Source organism: Chenopodium quinoa, unplaced genomic scaffold, assembly GCF_001683475.1.
Source record: "Chenopodium quinoa cultivar QQ74 unplaced genomic scaffold, ASM168347v1, whole genome shotgun sequence".
Lineage (NCBI taxonomy): Eukaryota > Viridiplantae > Streptophyta > Magnoliopsida > Caryophyllales > Amaranthaceae > Chenopodium > Chenopodium quinoa.
Window position 1 is genome coordinate 184486 of NW_018745403.1, and position 15961 is coordinate 200446.

A 15961-nucleotide genomic window follows, 5' to 3' on the forward strand; every position below is an offset into this window, starting at 1 on the left:
TAATTTCATTCATTTGGAAAAATGTCATCACTCGGTTCGGGGTTCCCATGTCTATGGTTTTTGATAATGGTCCCCAATTTGAGACGCCTGTTCTCAAAAGCTGGTTGGGTGACCAAGGAATTGCAAACTACTTTGCATCTGTCGGCCGACCACAAGCAAACGGCCAGGTAGAAGCCTTTAATAAAATCATCTCAGACGGTCTGAAGAAAAAGATTGAACGAGCAGGCGGCCTATGGGCGGATGAACTACCACATGTTCTCTGGGCCATTAGGACGACTGAAAAAGGAGCGACTGGAGAAACTCCATTCCTCCTAACTTATGGTGCGGAAGCTGTTCTTCCAATAGAACACTACGAGCCGACTCTTCGAGTAATGCTATATGACGAAGAGGCAAACTGGGAAGCCATGCGCCTGGCGTTAGACTCACTCCCTGAAAAGAGAGGCAATGCTGTCCTACGCCATGAGATTTACCGCCTGAGAATGACTCGATCATACAACAGAAAAGTGCACAGGCGTCCACTCAAGGTGGGGGACTTTGTACTTAGAAAAATGGAAGCTGTGGGTAGGGCTAACGAGTCTGGCAAGCTAACTCCCAACTGGGAAGGCCCCTACCGAATATATGAAGAGGTTAGAGACGGTACCTACCGTTTGGAAACACCAGACGGCCAGCCGTTACCTCGAACTTGGAATGTAGATAATCTTAAGAAATATTTCTTTTGAATGATGTAAATAGTCAAGGGCTACTTAATAAAAGTTTGCACTTACTATTTAATTTTGTATTAAGAGGGGCATGCCAACTTACTAACAGTCGGCTGCTCTCCATGTTTATATTCATTTTGAAGAGGGGCATGCCAACTGACAAACAGTTGGCTACTCTCCATGTTTATATTCATTTTTAAGAGGGGGCATGCCAACTGACAAACAGTCGGCCACTCTCTATGTTTAATTTAAGAGGGGCACGCCGCTAGACGGCTACCCTCACATAATATAGTTCACCAAGAACTATCAAAAAACATGATCAGACCAGGCGTCAAGCCAACTGATCAAAATATATAAAAATTCAATTCGACCTGTCCCAATCTTATAGCAGGTGTCCGATGGCATCCATCCGGATGAAATTCGTCGCAGAGAGCAGCTCCCTTTTGGGTGGAACATTGTTCTATAAACTAATCACACGGCACCTATACGACTGTCCCCAAGGGCAATCACGTAGCCGTTTTTGAGACAAGGATAACTTTATCACTAACCAAACTAGTGGTAACAGTTGACATCTGAGTCGGATTACCGCCTGTATTACTTGGGATAAATGCAGGGGGTACCTTTTGAGTTAATAGCCAACAAACATTGGCGAATCAAGGGGTCCAGCCGGCATCTGCCGCCTGGTATCTCTACTACTCAATCTAGAATGAGGATGACTGAGTATCACCAACGTTAACTCATACTCTCCCAAACTTGGTATGGAACCTAAAAAGTTTGAATAGACCACCTGTTTTTTGGCAAACAAGGACATTCAAACTACTATTCCTACTAGGTTTCCCTTCGAGTTAATAGCCAACAAACATTGGCGAATAAAGAGGAACAAACGGTACCCACCGCTTGATACCTCTACTACTCAATCACTCGGCGATTAGGACCGCCTGCCTAAGGGTAATCCAGTCATAGACTGCCTACAAGTCTAAGTAAGAAAACCCTTTGGTTAATTTTACTAATAACAGGACCGCCTGCCTAAAGGTAATCCAATCTTTTAAACGGAAACAATACCGATTGAATAAATGGCCGATTGATCGCCCAGCTTGGAAACAGACAACCAGTCGTCCAGGGGCATAGGCGGACCATCCGTACCTGTCTACAATCGGCCATGCAAAACAGTCGATATAGTGTATAATTCAATATCAAATATTCAACACTTAGACAAATTTGAAGCAAAAATGGCATTAAAGAAGAATAAAATATTCAAAACCCCGGCCCCCTGGCCGGGTAAATACAAGCAAACGGCACGCAGGCCGTGGAAAGAATACATAAAGCTTAAGAAGGGGGCAGTTCAGTATTAGCAGCTGCCGCCTGGTCAGTACTCTTCTTGCTGGACTCGGCTTCAGCTGCATCCTTTTTCGATGCCTTGCCCCCAAGTGGCACAAGCGCCACTATCGGCTGCTCATCCTCAACCAAGGCCTCCTCCAACGCCTCGTCCTCAGCAGCCGCCAGGATCTCTTGATTATATATTTCAGAACACTGGCGGTACGTTTTTTCCCACGAGGCAAAGTCGGCACTGGGGAAGAGGCGGCTCCAGGTCATGCGCTGGATCTGGGAAGAGTCTTCAATCATCTCTCGGACGAGCTCTCTCTTCTCTTGCTCAGCCTTCTCCGAGAGCTCTCTCTTCTCTTGCTCATCCTTCTCCGAGAGCTCTTTGGTTAGACTCTTCTCCTGGGTCACCAGGCGTTCCTTTACATTAGCCAAGGATTTCTCCATGGCATCGTATGAGAGTATATTTTGGCGGAGAGGTTTAAGCTCGGCCTTGAGATTGGAGACGGTCGCCTCCAGCTCGCTGTTCCTCTTCTGGGCCGCCTCTAACTGAGCCCGGAGAGCGGCGGCAGCCTGCGCCTGATAATAAAGAATATCAATTGTCAGAACTTCATTTTGGGCAATTTGAAACATTGCCTTATCACAGTCAGAGGCGGCCATAGCTTTTGCAGCCTTTACCTCTTTGTTCTTCCGGTCAAGCGGCTTGCGAAGGCCGTTCACTCGGAGCAGGGCCTAAGTAAAAAGGGGAACAGGCGTCAGTTTCCAAACAAAAAGAAAACAGGCGTCCTGGAATTCAAATACTCAAAAATATGCCAAGTATACCTCAGCAAGGACCCCTGCAATCCCATCAAGGTCAAGGGTGCCGACACCCCTGACCGCCTCCCTTTCAGATGGAGGAACTGCTTTGATCATGGACTTGGCTACCTCTACCATGTCAGGCTCCTGAGGTCCGGCTGCATCAAGCGTAAAAAAGAAAGTTAGACCTAGTCAAGAAGGAAGCAAGTGAAAGTTTTACAAGTAATTGTCCATACTTCTAGGCGGCCCCGCCGGAGTTTTAGAAGAAGTGGCCGGCTGCTTCTCAGCCGCCACTGTTTTCCTGGAAGACCCAGGAGAGCTTGCAACAGTCGTCCTCCGGGCCTTGGGGTCCGGCTGTTGCGAGAAAGAAGCTCTTGGAGTGCCCGACTAAAAAAAAAAAAAAAGTTAGTATATGCATAAGACAACTCCTAAAAGAGGAAGAGTTTCGAGGCCTACCAAGGGTGCCCCCTTGTTGGGGGAGTCGGTACAAGACTGTTGCATGAGAGAGGCCCGCAACATGGCCGCCGCAGTCTTGGATGCTGTTATTTTACTCATGGCGTCAGCTGCAAAAAATAAACAGCAAAGTTAGTAAAAATCCCAAGTAAACAAGGCGTGAAAAGCAGAGTATTTGTCAGGCCGGCTACCTCTAGAGCACCGACTGCTGAGGCCACAGGCGGCCAAAAAGTACTCGTCGTAGAGCCACTTGAAGCTCGGGACGCAGTTCAGGGGTACTTGCTCTCGTACCCCTGAAGTAGAGTTCACCCTAGTCTCTACTTTGAAGAGTCCTTTGTCTAGGATCTCTTTTTTAGCCTTTGGGGGAACAGGCGGCATGCTGCGGCCGCCTGCGAGAAGAGGCGGATCCCTATTCCACTTGTTAAAACGTTTGTTCAGCTCCGTGTCTGAACCCTCGATGATAAGGAAGGTATTCCGCCAATCCTTCCATTTGTTCGCCTTACCTCTCGTCATGAGGTAGCCCCTATGGCTTGTTAATTGATACCAGCCGGTGCCGCCCGACTTAGGGGTCCGGCTGAGATAGTTCATGTGGGCGAAAGCCTCAAAGTTTGGCTCCACCCCGTACATTTCGCACCCGGCCACATAGCCGAGTACGTTTACCCAAGAGTTAGGGGCTAACTGCCATAACCCCAAATCATACCCGTCTAAAATCCGCTGAACAGCCGGATGTAATGGGAAGCGCAGCCCAGCTTTGATGGCCGCCTCATAGCAGCCAAAGCAGCCGCCATCATAGCTGGTACCAGCCGGCCAGACGACAGTGTCTTCTGGATCCGGCACGAACAGTAAAAATCCGGGGCCCATTCTGTGGTTAGCTATAAAGCTCTCCACTTTGTCTTTCATGGCCGCGATCCGGCCCCGGGGTACCGTGCAGTAGTAGGGGGTGTTTTCCTCTCTGTAAGAGGCGGACGGCTCCGCCCAATTGCCCCCCTTCTCAACTGCATGAGAAAGCCTCGCCTCTTGTAGGCGGCTGTTTCTTTCTTCTGAGCCTGGAGAAGCGTGGCCAGAAGAGCTGGACTCGGACTCGTCCTCTGACGAGTCCGAAGAGGACGACTCCTCCCCTCTCCCAGAGGGGCCCGCCTCCTCTCCCTCAGAAGGAGCAGGAGAAAAGTTGGACATATCAACGGTAAAATGGAAAGGGACCACCTTGCCCCCTCCCACAGAACTGTCGGCTTGACAGCCGCCTTGTTTCCTTTCTACATCTGGCGCCTGGTCAGATGTTTCACTAATGGGCACCCTTTGGGAGGAGCCGTCCGAGTTTGAGATCCTAGCAGTCTTCTTTGTTCTGGCCATCACGTTCTGCATAGACACAGATACAGTCGGACTTTGTATAAAGGGCAAAGATGGGTCCAGAAAAGGGCAGGCGGCACTCCTAGTCCTAGATTCAGCCGTCCCCGGTGACCGGCTGATCACTAACTTAGGTCGTGTCGTGTGCTTCCATGGTGCCATTTCAAAAAAAAAAATAAGAATAAGAAAAAAATTAAGAATAAGAGAACCGACGGTTACCTGAACGAGTGACGACTGATGAAATTCTGAAATCCTTTGCAAACGGCTTGTCAGAGCAGGCGGTAGGCAACAAAAGTCCAAAGTGTCAGAGCAAGTTCAGGGGTCCGAATGTTCTCTTGCAAAGTTCTCAAATGTGAAAAATGACCGAAGTCAGCACTTCCTTATATAGGCAAAGTGAGAAGGCGAAGGGTCGCTTCCAAATTCAAAATTTGGGCGGGAAAATCTCTCGGCCATTTGCAAGGTGACACCTGTAGCAGGCCGTCGCCTGTCACCGTGCGGCACCTGTCACAGGTGACACGTGACCAGTCACGTGCCACCTGTGAGGGGCAAATGATTAGGGGATTTTTATCCACCAATCACCGTCTGACGAGTGGACCAACCAGGTTCCGCCACGTGTCCTTCACGTAGGCCAATAGGACCTGCCACGTGTCAATCACAGATACGTCCTCTACGGACCAATCGAGACACGCCACGTGTCCACCCATGCCAAATGGGAAAACCGGCCAACAAGGCCCAATCCTGTTTAGAGGCCCAGTCAGCCCTAGGTTTACCCTAAACCTAGAGAGTGGCACGCTTCTCAAGACTATAAATACTTAATTAATCCTCATTAAAAAGAGAAGAGCAATTAATTACTCTCACCTGGAGAAGTCTGAACACATTGATCACTTCTTCCCTAGAGGAACCAGATCTTCCCCCTTTAATTTCCGCACTTTACTCCTCAAACAAGTACTAACTTGACCGTTGGAGGCGGAGCTCCCAGGAGTCTCCGTTATTTTGCAGGTACAGGCGGCCGGTTCCAGTCTCGGTGTTGTAACTCTCCCGCAGGACATCAGAAAACCCCGAAACACATATATCTCCGTGATAAAGGAAAATTCTCTCTAAAAAAAAAAAAAGTAAATATTTTTTCGGAGATAAACTAAGATAACCTCATTACTACTCTCCCTCTTTTAAAATAAAATTAATTACGACCAGATTTTAGTATGAAGAAAATCGAGCAAGAGACTTTTTTTTTTAAGGAAATCAAGCAGTAGACTTATATAGTTTAGTATGAAGAAAATTACTTTTAATAAGTCTTAGCCTTTCCTTTGGCATATCATCACATTCGCACCTCCCTACACAAGTTTTAGTCTTCCTGGCTCTTGGTTAGCATTTAATTCGATAAGGATGCCAAATAACGGTCCATCACGACAAACACCGAACTCAAAATAAGAAGGTAATTGTTGAGAAAATTTGACCCGGATATATAAACTACTCACCCTTTACACACGACCATCGCCAATTACTAAGAACAGTTCCAAACTTTCAAAAATTTTCTCCTGGCACAAGAAATGTAGAGAAGGAAGAAATTCTATTGCTCTTCTGCTTGAATAAGCATAATTTGATAAGCTACGCTGAGGAAAACCAAAATATGGAGTACTTTTTTTACAGCTTCACAGTACAATTGTGAAGATTCTCCTGTACATTTATCTAGCAAAAAAAAAGATGTATATTACCAACTAAATTTCATCTCTTGGATGCTTAATTAGTACGAGTAGTAACTAACATAACAACCAAATTCACAAGCTACAAAATTACACATGTACAAATAGTACAACAGTTGCATATCAAAGGTTTCTTTCATGTGGTTCCAGCCAGGGAAATTCTAGGAAATCGAACACTTCCTTTTCTGTATCAAAGTGCAAACTCGTCGTTCCTCTTGAACCCTGGAACAACAGTTAATTCACAACATACATAAATATACAGAAAAAAGATAATTAACATGAAAGTTTCCAACAAAGTAACAACTATATCCTTACTCGCTGGCCGCCCGAACTTTGGGTGGCAAAAAATAACCCCGTCTCATCAAGTCGATACCCTTTTGATGATGCCAGTATTCTCAGCCTAAACAGAATTGTCACACAATGACACAAATACTCAGTTTTTTTTTCCATGTTGAAAATTCTCCTTTACATAAAACATCCCACTTCTGGTGGACAAGCGTTAATACAAGTATTACTTCTGACACTGATACCAGTCATATTGAGTAAAGAAGATGAAGATGAAATTCGAGAGAGATGACATTAAAGATTGAGAATCTGAACATTGCATATATGCACACCAGCACATACCTTCTATTCAATGTATCATTGCCTGTCCAATGTATCAGCCCAAACGGGTATATGCTTTTAGGAAACACCTAGCCAAAAAAAAAAAAAAACAAACAACCAACTACCAACATCATCCACACTATCACGTATCAAACCAATTTATAAGCTTGTATCAGAGGTTAACAATAACTCTTGGTGAAAAGTTGCTCATTTTCCGTTGCAATGTATGGCGTGGACCCTAAACATGAGCACCGCATAAAGGGAAAGAGATAGCAGGAAACTAAGCAAGATATACCTTCAAATCTATCCGATGGCGTAGCTCTCGGCCAGGATAAGTGCACAACCCAAAATACGTGTCTACTCCAGAATCCTTACCCTGCATATATGTTTATGACAGACGCATAATTAGAAGTACTGTACAGCAACAAAGCCATGTAGTCCAAAACAACATTTCTTAACCTGGTCCTACTAAGTAAACCTCAAGGGGTTTATACATCAGATACTATCACAAGAGAAATCAAAGTTTTAATTGCTTGTTAAGCAAGAAATATTATGGTCAAGGTAATTGTCAAAAGACAAAAAGGTTTACCTCTTCACTGTGATAACTTACGGCCAAGTCTTCTCTCAGAAAATTTATATCTTTCAAACGCCTAACAAACTTTGCTAGAAAACCTTTGTGACTGAAAAAGAGGTGCACATTTCGCAGTATCAAAATGTTAGCTAAAACAAAGAAAACAAACTAGATATCTTTGCAAACTAATCTTTCCTCTGAACTATTGCTGTATTATACTCTGATGTATTTTATTACCTGTATACAGTTGAAGTTGGCTAGCATTTTCTTTAATTGATTTTATTTATTTATTTTTTTCAATAACTTATGCAGCAAGTAGTATACTGATTGGCCATACAAAAAACTACCAATTACCTCTGCCCATCAGGATGAGTAATTATGATGTCCATATCTCCACATGAAGATTTTCCACGTCTATAGGATCCACCGCACACAATAACCACCTTCCAGAATTCAAACAGTAGATACCAGGGTAACATTAGTGGAATACATAAATATTAATACAAGTAATAAAAATAAAGGACTAATGGCTAACTGATACATTGTAGTGGATAAGACTCTACCAACTAATGGCTAATAGCAAATTAATCTAAAGATCAGGTCACAGAACACGTTTAATTGTACCCAATAATACAATTATACCATCAAGGAAAATTTACCACAAACCACCTTTTCAAGTCTGCATATTGAAAAAAATAACCTTTGTATAAATTTTTTGTCTAAAACCATCTTTTAATTAATTATAAAATTTCACTTAACACCACCTTGTGCCAGAATCTGGCCAATCTTCTGTCAAGAGATCCCTTATATTTTCTTCCCTATGATTATATCTCCCTCTTAAACTTTGAAATTTTATTTATACTACCAAAAACGAAAATTAACTAAACAACAATCCAATTAACATCAGTCATGTTTAAATCAACAAATAAATAAAAAAAGATGTGCCCTATTTTTCAAGCATCCAAAATATTAAAGAGAAAATACAAGTTTATAAGCATAGTTTATCAGGGGGCAAAAGTGGCATAATTTGGGATAAAAAGGGTAAAACTGCTAACATGGGTAAAACTGCTACGGGTAAAACCGCAACTACCTACTGGTGTTAACCATGCAGATTCTCAAGAGGGCATTAACCATTTAATCAACTCCTCACTTGCCCGCCCACCCACCCACTAGTCCAATAAGATGGCAAGGGGTGCAACACAAGTACATAGCCAAGTAAGTAAACAGTAAATTCATTGTATCCCAAGAGAAGATCAAAAGACATACTCCTGGCAGAACTTCTTCTCCAATTTTCTGAAGCATTTTCTCCATTTCTGAAACCTGTCAATTCATTAAAGTGTAAGATTTTAATGAAACAGCGTAATAGCAATCTCAGAGACGGACTACTTCTTGAGCATAGAAAATCCAAAAAGTACAAGATGGAACCTCATGCCGTGGAATTCTTGTCTTGATATCATCAAAATATTGTAAACCTAACTTTTGAGCTTTGGTCAAAGATGGGTCGTTTTTCAAATCTTCCAAAGTACGATGTCCTTTGTCATATAGTTTTTGAGCTGTAGTAGGACCAACACCCCAAACCTCCCCAAATAAAGATATTGTTTTCACCTACAAGGATTCATCAAATGAGGTCATTCATCAAATAAGGTCAAAGAGATAACTAACACAATTGCTAAAAAAAAAAAAAAAAAAAAAGACACCTCAAAAGATTTGCTTTTAAATTCAATCCATGGAGAAGTGTGAATATAAAATATGTTCTCTCAAAAAGATGCCCAGAATGGAAGCTATATTACCAATAAGTCAATAGCACACTTTAAAATGGAATCATAGGACCCAAACCAATTGATGTGTAACTGCTCTCCCATCCTTAGCCCAGCAGAGGAGTGAACAAGAGAGAATTCAAGCATATGAATATAATAACCACAAATGAAACCAGCAAAAAAGACAAGACATAAGTGGAAATCATAACCCAACCTTCGGTGCCCCACCCCCTCCCTCCTTTCTTACAGAAAGGATGACACTAGTGAGTCAGTGGCTGAACACCTTGAAGCAAAGCCTAACATTATGGCTTAGTCAGGATTAATTGCAATCCAACAACTAGGTAATCCAAACTGAATAGGTAAAGCAAACAATAAGCCATTTTTAATAGCTTTATGGATACTCTATCATTGTGAGATACATAAATAAACTCAAACCAAACACTTTTTTTAGGAAACCAGCGTAGCATATTTTCTTAAAACCATATATATTCTAACTTTTTCTTAGTTGTAATCAAGACTGGTTTTAAACCATTATATAAAGCATCACAAACACTATAGAGACATAGTTTGATGTACTTAATGAAAAAAAATTATATAAAAAGAAGAAAGCATGATTTTATAGTTTCAATCTCTTTAAATAAGCATAAAAATTTATACTATCACTCCTCCCACACTTTGATTTTATGTTAAAATATATTTAAGGAATTAGCAATAGGTTGAAAACACTATAATATAGTTTGAAGAAAGAATAAGTAGATTTTATTTTCAAAAAACTAGAGAAAATCTCATTGTTTTCTTTCCTTGGCATAGAAATACATTACCTCTTCTCCTCCACTTTTATATATTTTACAAGACACTTTAGGAAATAGCAGATTCTTATACCCACATTTTGTATTGTATAATAATATATAAGTTCAAACATGGCTACAAAAAAACAAATTCGAACTACATCTTCCTAAGTTTAACTAACTTAAAAATTATCTAATACTAGTTCATCCATTTAAATATATCTTTTCACACTAAAGACTTATGAAACTTGGTGGAGATATACTTATGTCACATACCCTACAACATTCGAGTTTATCAACAAGGAGAATTGGTTCTCTATTGGGACTTGAGATTATATTTTATGGCGAGAAGAATAGTATAGTTTTTAGGAAAGTTGCATGTTTTTACTTATTCCTTAGGAATAAGGTTTTACATGTGACAAAAAAAAAAAAGGGTTTTATTGCAATTAGAAAACCTAGTTAACATAGGACTTTATAAGCCTATATAAAGGGCATAAGATTGTAATGTTTATTTAAAGTTGACAATTGAGTAAGTTGAGTTATTGAGTTTTCCTTTAAAAAAAAGACTTGTGCAAATTTGTGAGATATGTGTTCATGAGAGTAAGAGAGATACTTAATCACCCTAAATGTGAAAAGCAAGTAATTTGGCTCCTTAGCTTAGTTGATCCCATGACAGGAGAAAACAAAGCTAAATTTTGGATTTAAAATGTGAAAGCTAAATTTGGATTCAAAACATAAGAGCTAAATTTGGATGGGAATGAAATTGTAAAATAAAGTTCAAAGGCATTGTTGAAAATTGATAAATATTATGATCATTTCCTTCATTTGAGTTATCTTGTAATTTAAGAAGTTCTATACTTCCTCAATTCCCTACTTACATTATGTTTTCTATCACACATTAATATAATTACCAAGTATTGTTAAGCATTACCTAGTATATGTATCTAAAGTTAGTCAAAGTAGGTAGGAAATCTTCAAAATATATAACAATGCCAACCACAAAAGTACTCTCATTCTTTATTAACCTGTGCATATATCCTAACACCATGCTTTTTCCGTTTTTTATTAGTTGACATGTTTCTTTACCGCAGTTATTAATGCACAAGTTCAATGATTAATACTTCTAATAATCGATTAGTAAAATTTATAAAAAGTTGATATTATGAAAATATACTTTTAAGACAAATCTAACAAGATCATATGGCTATATTCTATCATAACTATAAATCACAAAGGGTAGTCAAAAATAGAATTTGTAACTAGTGTCAAAAGTCAAAACATGTCAATATTTAGCAAGTCCTTTTTTGATCTAATTACGTAGGTTTGAATACATGTACTGAGAACCAAGCCATGCTGATTTAAGAAGATAAACTACTTAATTTATATTTAAAACAGAGCATGCAGGGTGAAGAAAACTTCACATTATAAGGAGTATAAAGAAGCATAAATTAAGGTAAAAAGATAACTTACCTTTTCATTATTCTCAAAGTGCTCTAACTTAGACAATTTCCCAGTTGACACTATCTCCTGTATCTGAAACAGAAAAAAAAAAAAAATAATAAATAAATAAATAAAAATGCTGGACTTTTAGTCTAAAACCACAAGAAGTAATAGAATAAATCAGCATAATTCATCCTCCAGAATTTCAGAGGATTGAAAATATCACTAGATGTTATACAACATAACCCACAATGGTTCCCACCACTGATGTAGAGCTCAATATGAATGAAGATTAATCCTTTGACAGCTTAAAATCAAGAGGGAAACTGGTCCAGAAGGACTCCCGGAAGGGGGGATGTTAGTGCAGACAGCAGAGTAATGTACTCTAATAAAGCAGAAAAACAATAACGCTATCAGATGTCAAATAATAGATGTCTAGATGATTATTTATATATGAACATGAAACAGATAATTGTATTTAAGCAAAAAACTATTTCAAAATTGAAAATGCTCAGTAAAAATACAAAATCCAGTAAGGCTGCATAACTCATAGTCAGCGTAGCACAGCAGTCAATAGTCCATAGAATTATAAATTGAAAACCAAAATTGTTCAGTTTCAGATCACTTACATGATCACGCAATGACTTCCCAATATTAGGCAAGCCCTTGACTTGATCAGCACTTTCAATTTTAAAAGGCAACTTCTCAATCACAGGAATGGCCTTATAATAACTAAATGACCTTCGATCTTCACCTAGTGCTTTTACATTCAAACAACCAAATATTAGCAACAGTAGATTGGAAATGGCTAAGGAAAAGTACTTTTATAAACAGATTTTACCTCTATACATGTCTATAAGCTTCTTGAAGATATTAGTGATATTCTTGTTTAAATCAGGAGGGTTATATGTGCTAGCCTGAAATGGGAGGAATAAATATCACAAATTCCATTAGACAACTTCATGAGTTTGATTGATACAGCACTTTCTCTCAGACACACTCGATGCTTCTAATCTTTTAATCTCATGAACTTTTACATGAGCACCAATATAACCTTTGACCCTGCCAAGAGAGAAAAGGAGGGGCAAAACGAAAGAAAGATGAATTGAAAAAAAGATATTGGTAAAATTCATGATTGGAGACATCCACCTGAACAAACACAAGAACAGCATATGCATCTACGTACATGCATGTCTGCAATTGACAACATACAGGATACCACCATAACATAAGATTAATTATACAAAAATACGAAAATTTACTTTGTTATCTGGAAGACCGGCTACATTGAAACAGGCAGTCTGTGAATCCAAGGTGTTGCACAACCCATCATAGCTCTTAGAGGTATATGATTCCTCATTTAGTTCATCACTTGTTCTGGTTTCCTTGCTCTCAGCACTCAAATCTCTTGAATCTTTGGGCAAAGATCTGGTTGAATCATTTGAATTTTGGGGGGAAGAAGATCTTGGCTTCTTGTGATGTGGAGGCTCTTCACTACCCGAAGAGTTTCCATTTGTATTACCAGAAACCTCCCCTGAGGGTTGACGGGAAACATTTTCACTAGGTTCCTCTTTGAGAAGGTAGAAATCCTCTGATACCTTTTCTCCTGATCTCAAACTATCTTCCAACCACTGGTACGCTAATATACTCTGTGAATGGAAGCAAAATCTGTCATAAGTGACAACATATTAACACTGCTGCAGCTCCTAATAAAGCCTGTTGATTGTACTCCTGCACAAAGGGCTATGTCGACTTGGAGATGCATGATGACAAAAGGAGTCAATGATTCTTAATTTATTATAAAAGAAACTGGAATACGAATGCATTATGTATTGTTATTGTCAGCACATTATTCTTTAATGTCAAGGAGGACAAGAGAAAATGTAATACTACATTTTTTTTTTTGAATAGTATGTAATACTACATATAAAAGTGTTACTTTGAGACTCAACTAGGATTAACACAATGTTTAATCAAACTTCTCATTTTTAACCAAGGGATTGTTCATCAAATTCTCACACAAGCATATGATGGGAAAGCGAGTTCAAATTAGACAGACAAAAAAGATGGAACTCACAGAAAGTAGATGGATCCAATCTTGCATCCACATTCCACAACACTACCTGATCAGAAGATCTCAATCAGATTTTGGGTGTGAGTAACATACGATGAACTCACTCACGGTCTATAAAGTATCATTTCAAAAAATTTGCAAGCTACATCATGGTACAATCTTAGGAAAAACCTTGCAACCAAGCTCTCTCGATTTAAAGTTCTCAACAAAGAAGATCTCGATTTAAAGTTCTCAACAAAGAAGTATCAGAAGTCTCTTGATTATACTAAAATCTACATCGAAGTATTCACTTAGGCCTAGCCTTATTCCTATTTGCATTGCCCCATCCTCCAATAACATTCCACCTTCCTAAAATTACAGTGCACTTCTCTATGCCATACACTTCTAAAGCTAAAACTGAGCTGATAACCATTGTTGACAAAGTAGACCTTTAATTGCTATTAACTATGGACATGCATTGCACATTTTTAAACAAACCAACATAGTCATTGAGAATCAAATCTCATCATCATACCAACATTTTGTGCAATTATTTTGTTTTTAACCTTAATATTACATTCAAACACAATCACAAATAACTCCAATCTACAAAAAAGAAAAGAAAAACCTTGTCCTAAGAAATTAACACACACACACACACACACAATGACACGACACCAAAATTAAAATCAAAAAAATTCTTGGAGCAACTAAATAGCTTAGTTGGTAGTCTTGGTACCCAAGAGACCAAGACCTCAACCAAATTCCGTCTACATCATTGTCCAAAATAGCTCTCTATACACCAAAAAAAAAGAGGGAAAGATAATCAAACTTACTCCTTTAAAGGTAGACAAGCGCTCAGAATCAATTTTCTGTTTAAGGGCATTCCAATTCATGGCAAAAATATGGGTTACTCTCTTTGACAAATACCCTTCAATTTTAGCACCCATTTGCTCCAATCTCTGCTTCCATATCTAACACCCACAATCATAAAAATGGAAACTTTAATCAATGAGTTATATATAATCATAAATTAAAAGGCTAAAGTTAGTTTTTTTTTTTTTTTTTTCTTTTTTTGGGATATATAGAAAGAATAGAGGACCTGCAATCGACGAGGTTGAACCGCATCATCAAGTAAGAAGACGAACATCCCAGAAAACATGCCATCTGAAGAAGATGGTGGGGAGGTTTCCTTCTTCTTCTTTGGCGCCATTTTTAATGATTTAGTTACTGGTATTAAGGATTCTACGGCAAGGGAAGAAATTGAATCCAGTTAAAGTAGAATTGGGGGGGCTGTTTAGTTTGTTCTACAGAGTGTTAGTATTTGTGCAGTTGTTGCAGCAGTAATAAAGATTCAGGTTTTACCAAGCAAGGGCTTCATTTGATATCGTTGATGTTACAAGGTCGAACCGTCAACGGGTGTTTGGTATGTGGGATTATGAGGTGGGAATAGAATTATTAATTCCAAGTCCGTATAAATTTATGTTTGTTTGATGAGAATTATATTAAGGAGTGGGAATATATTTGAGATTATTTACCCTCTATTTCAGGGTAAGTAATAGAACTGTGGGAATTCTCTAGCTAAATACAAGACATAATTACCTTTAATTAAGTAATACATACTCCCTCTATCTCTATTTTTTTATCTCATTTGACTTTTTACGGTCTCCAATGCGTATTTTAAAAAGTATTTATCTCTTATTTCACAGACTAAAAATTACAAAAACTTAATATTAATAAAATTTAGGAAATTTTGACTTTTGCTACCATAAAAAACCTTGAGTTTCATTTTTGCTACCCCTTAAATATTTTTTTTTATTTTACTACCACTAAAAGTCATTGTTGTTAGAATTTGGTACCAGATGATGGAAACTGTTACAGTTGTCGTTGGTGGGCCCCACGCAGTTAACTACCCAACGTTTTCCTTTCGTCTTCTCTCTCCTAGAACCGTTTGCTCTGCCTAACTGTTGCTTGCCCCTCCATTGAATGCTCTCAACAACCTTCATTGAAGGCAGGAGGCAAATTATATTTTTTCTTCAATTGTTCTCTCTCCCCCGTCACCATCTCCATCTCTCACATTTCTAAATTCTGCAAATTGAAGCGCGTGGAAGGTCGAAGTGAATCTGCTGCGAGGAAGCGTCATCTCCATTGTGGGAAGTGAATCTTGCCTGACAACGGTTGTTGGAAGGTACGCTTAACCTATCTACTTATAGTGGTCCAACAATGGTGGTTATTTCGCAATAATGCATTGTAGTTGGGGTATTTTTGGTAGAATATGCAATTAACCCTAGGTTACTGACATTTGATTATTTTAAGCGTTGATTAAGTAATTAAAAATTGATGCTTGCACAGTCATGTGGTAGGGTATGAGGGTACATTAAGAATGCTTTTTTTGCTTAATCAATTGAATTGATTTAGTTACAGTCAAGAATAAAA

At 39.1% G+C, this 15961-nt stretch overlaps 1 protein-coding gene across 2 annotated transcripts; it reads right to left on the reverse strand.

The window, feature by feature from the left end:
* Nucleotides 1-6158: 6158 nt before the first annotated feature.
* LOC110713045 (DNA polymerase lambda-like) lies at nt 6159-15147 on the reverse strand. Of its 2 annotated transcripts, XM_021891513.1 has the most exons (14): nt 14628-15147; nt 14362-14499; nt 12735-13121; nt 12314-12389; nt 12102-12232; nt 11503-11565; nt 8913-9092; nt 8754-8807; nt 7842-7930; nt 7506-7596; nt 7212-7292; nt 6938-7005; nt 6626-6710; nt 6159-6532 (listed from the first exon to the last, which is right to left on the reverse strand). In XM_021891513.1, the coding sequence occupies exons 1-14, from the start codon at nt 14736-14738 to the stop codon at nt 6434-6436; spliced, it is 1653 nt and encodes a 550-aa protein (XP_021747205.1). In that variant the 5' UTR covers nt 14739-15147; the 3' UTR covers nt 6159-6433. The 2 variants fall into 2 exon arrangements, with proteins under 2 accessions (XP_021747205.1, XP_021747206.1); XM_021891514.1 differs by lacking the exons at nt 14362-14499; nt 14628-15147 and adding an exon at nt 13550-14129.
* Nucleotides 15148-15961: the final 814 nt, after the last annotated feature.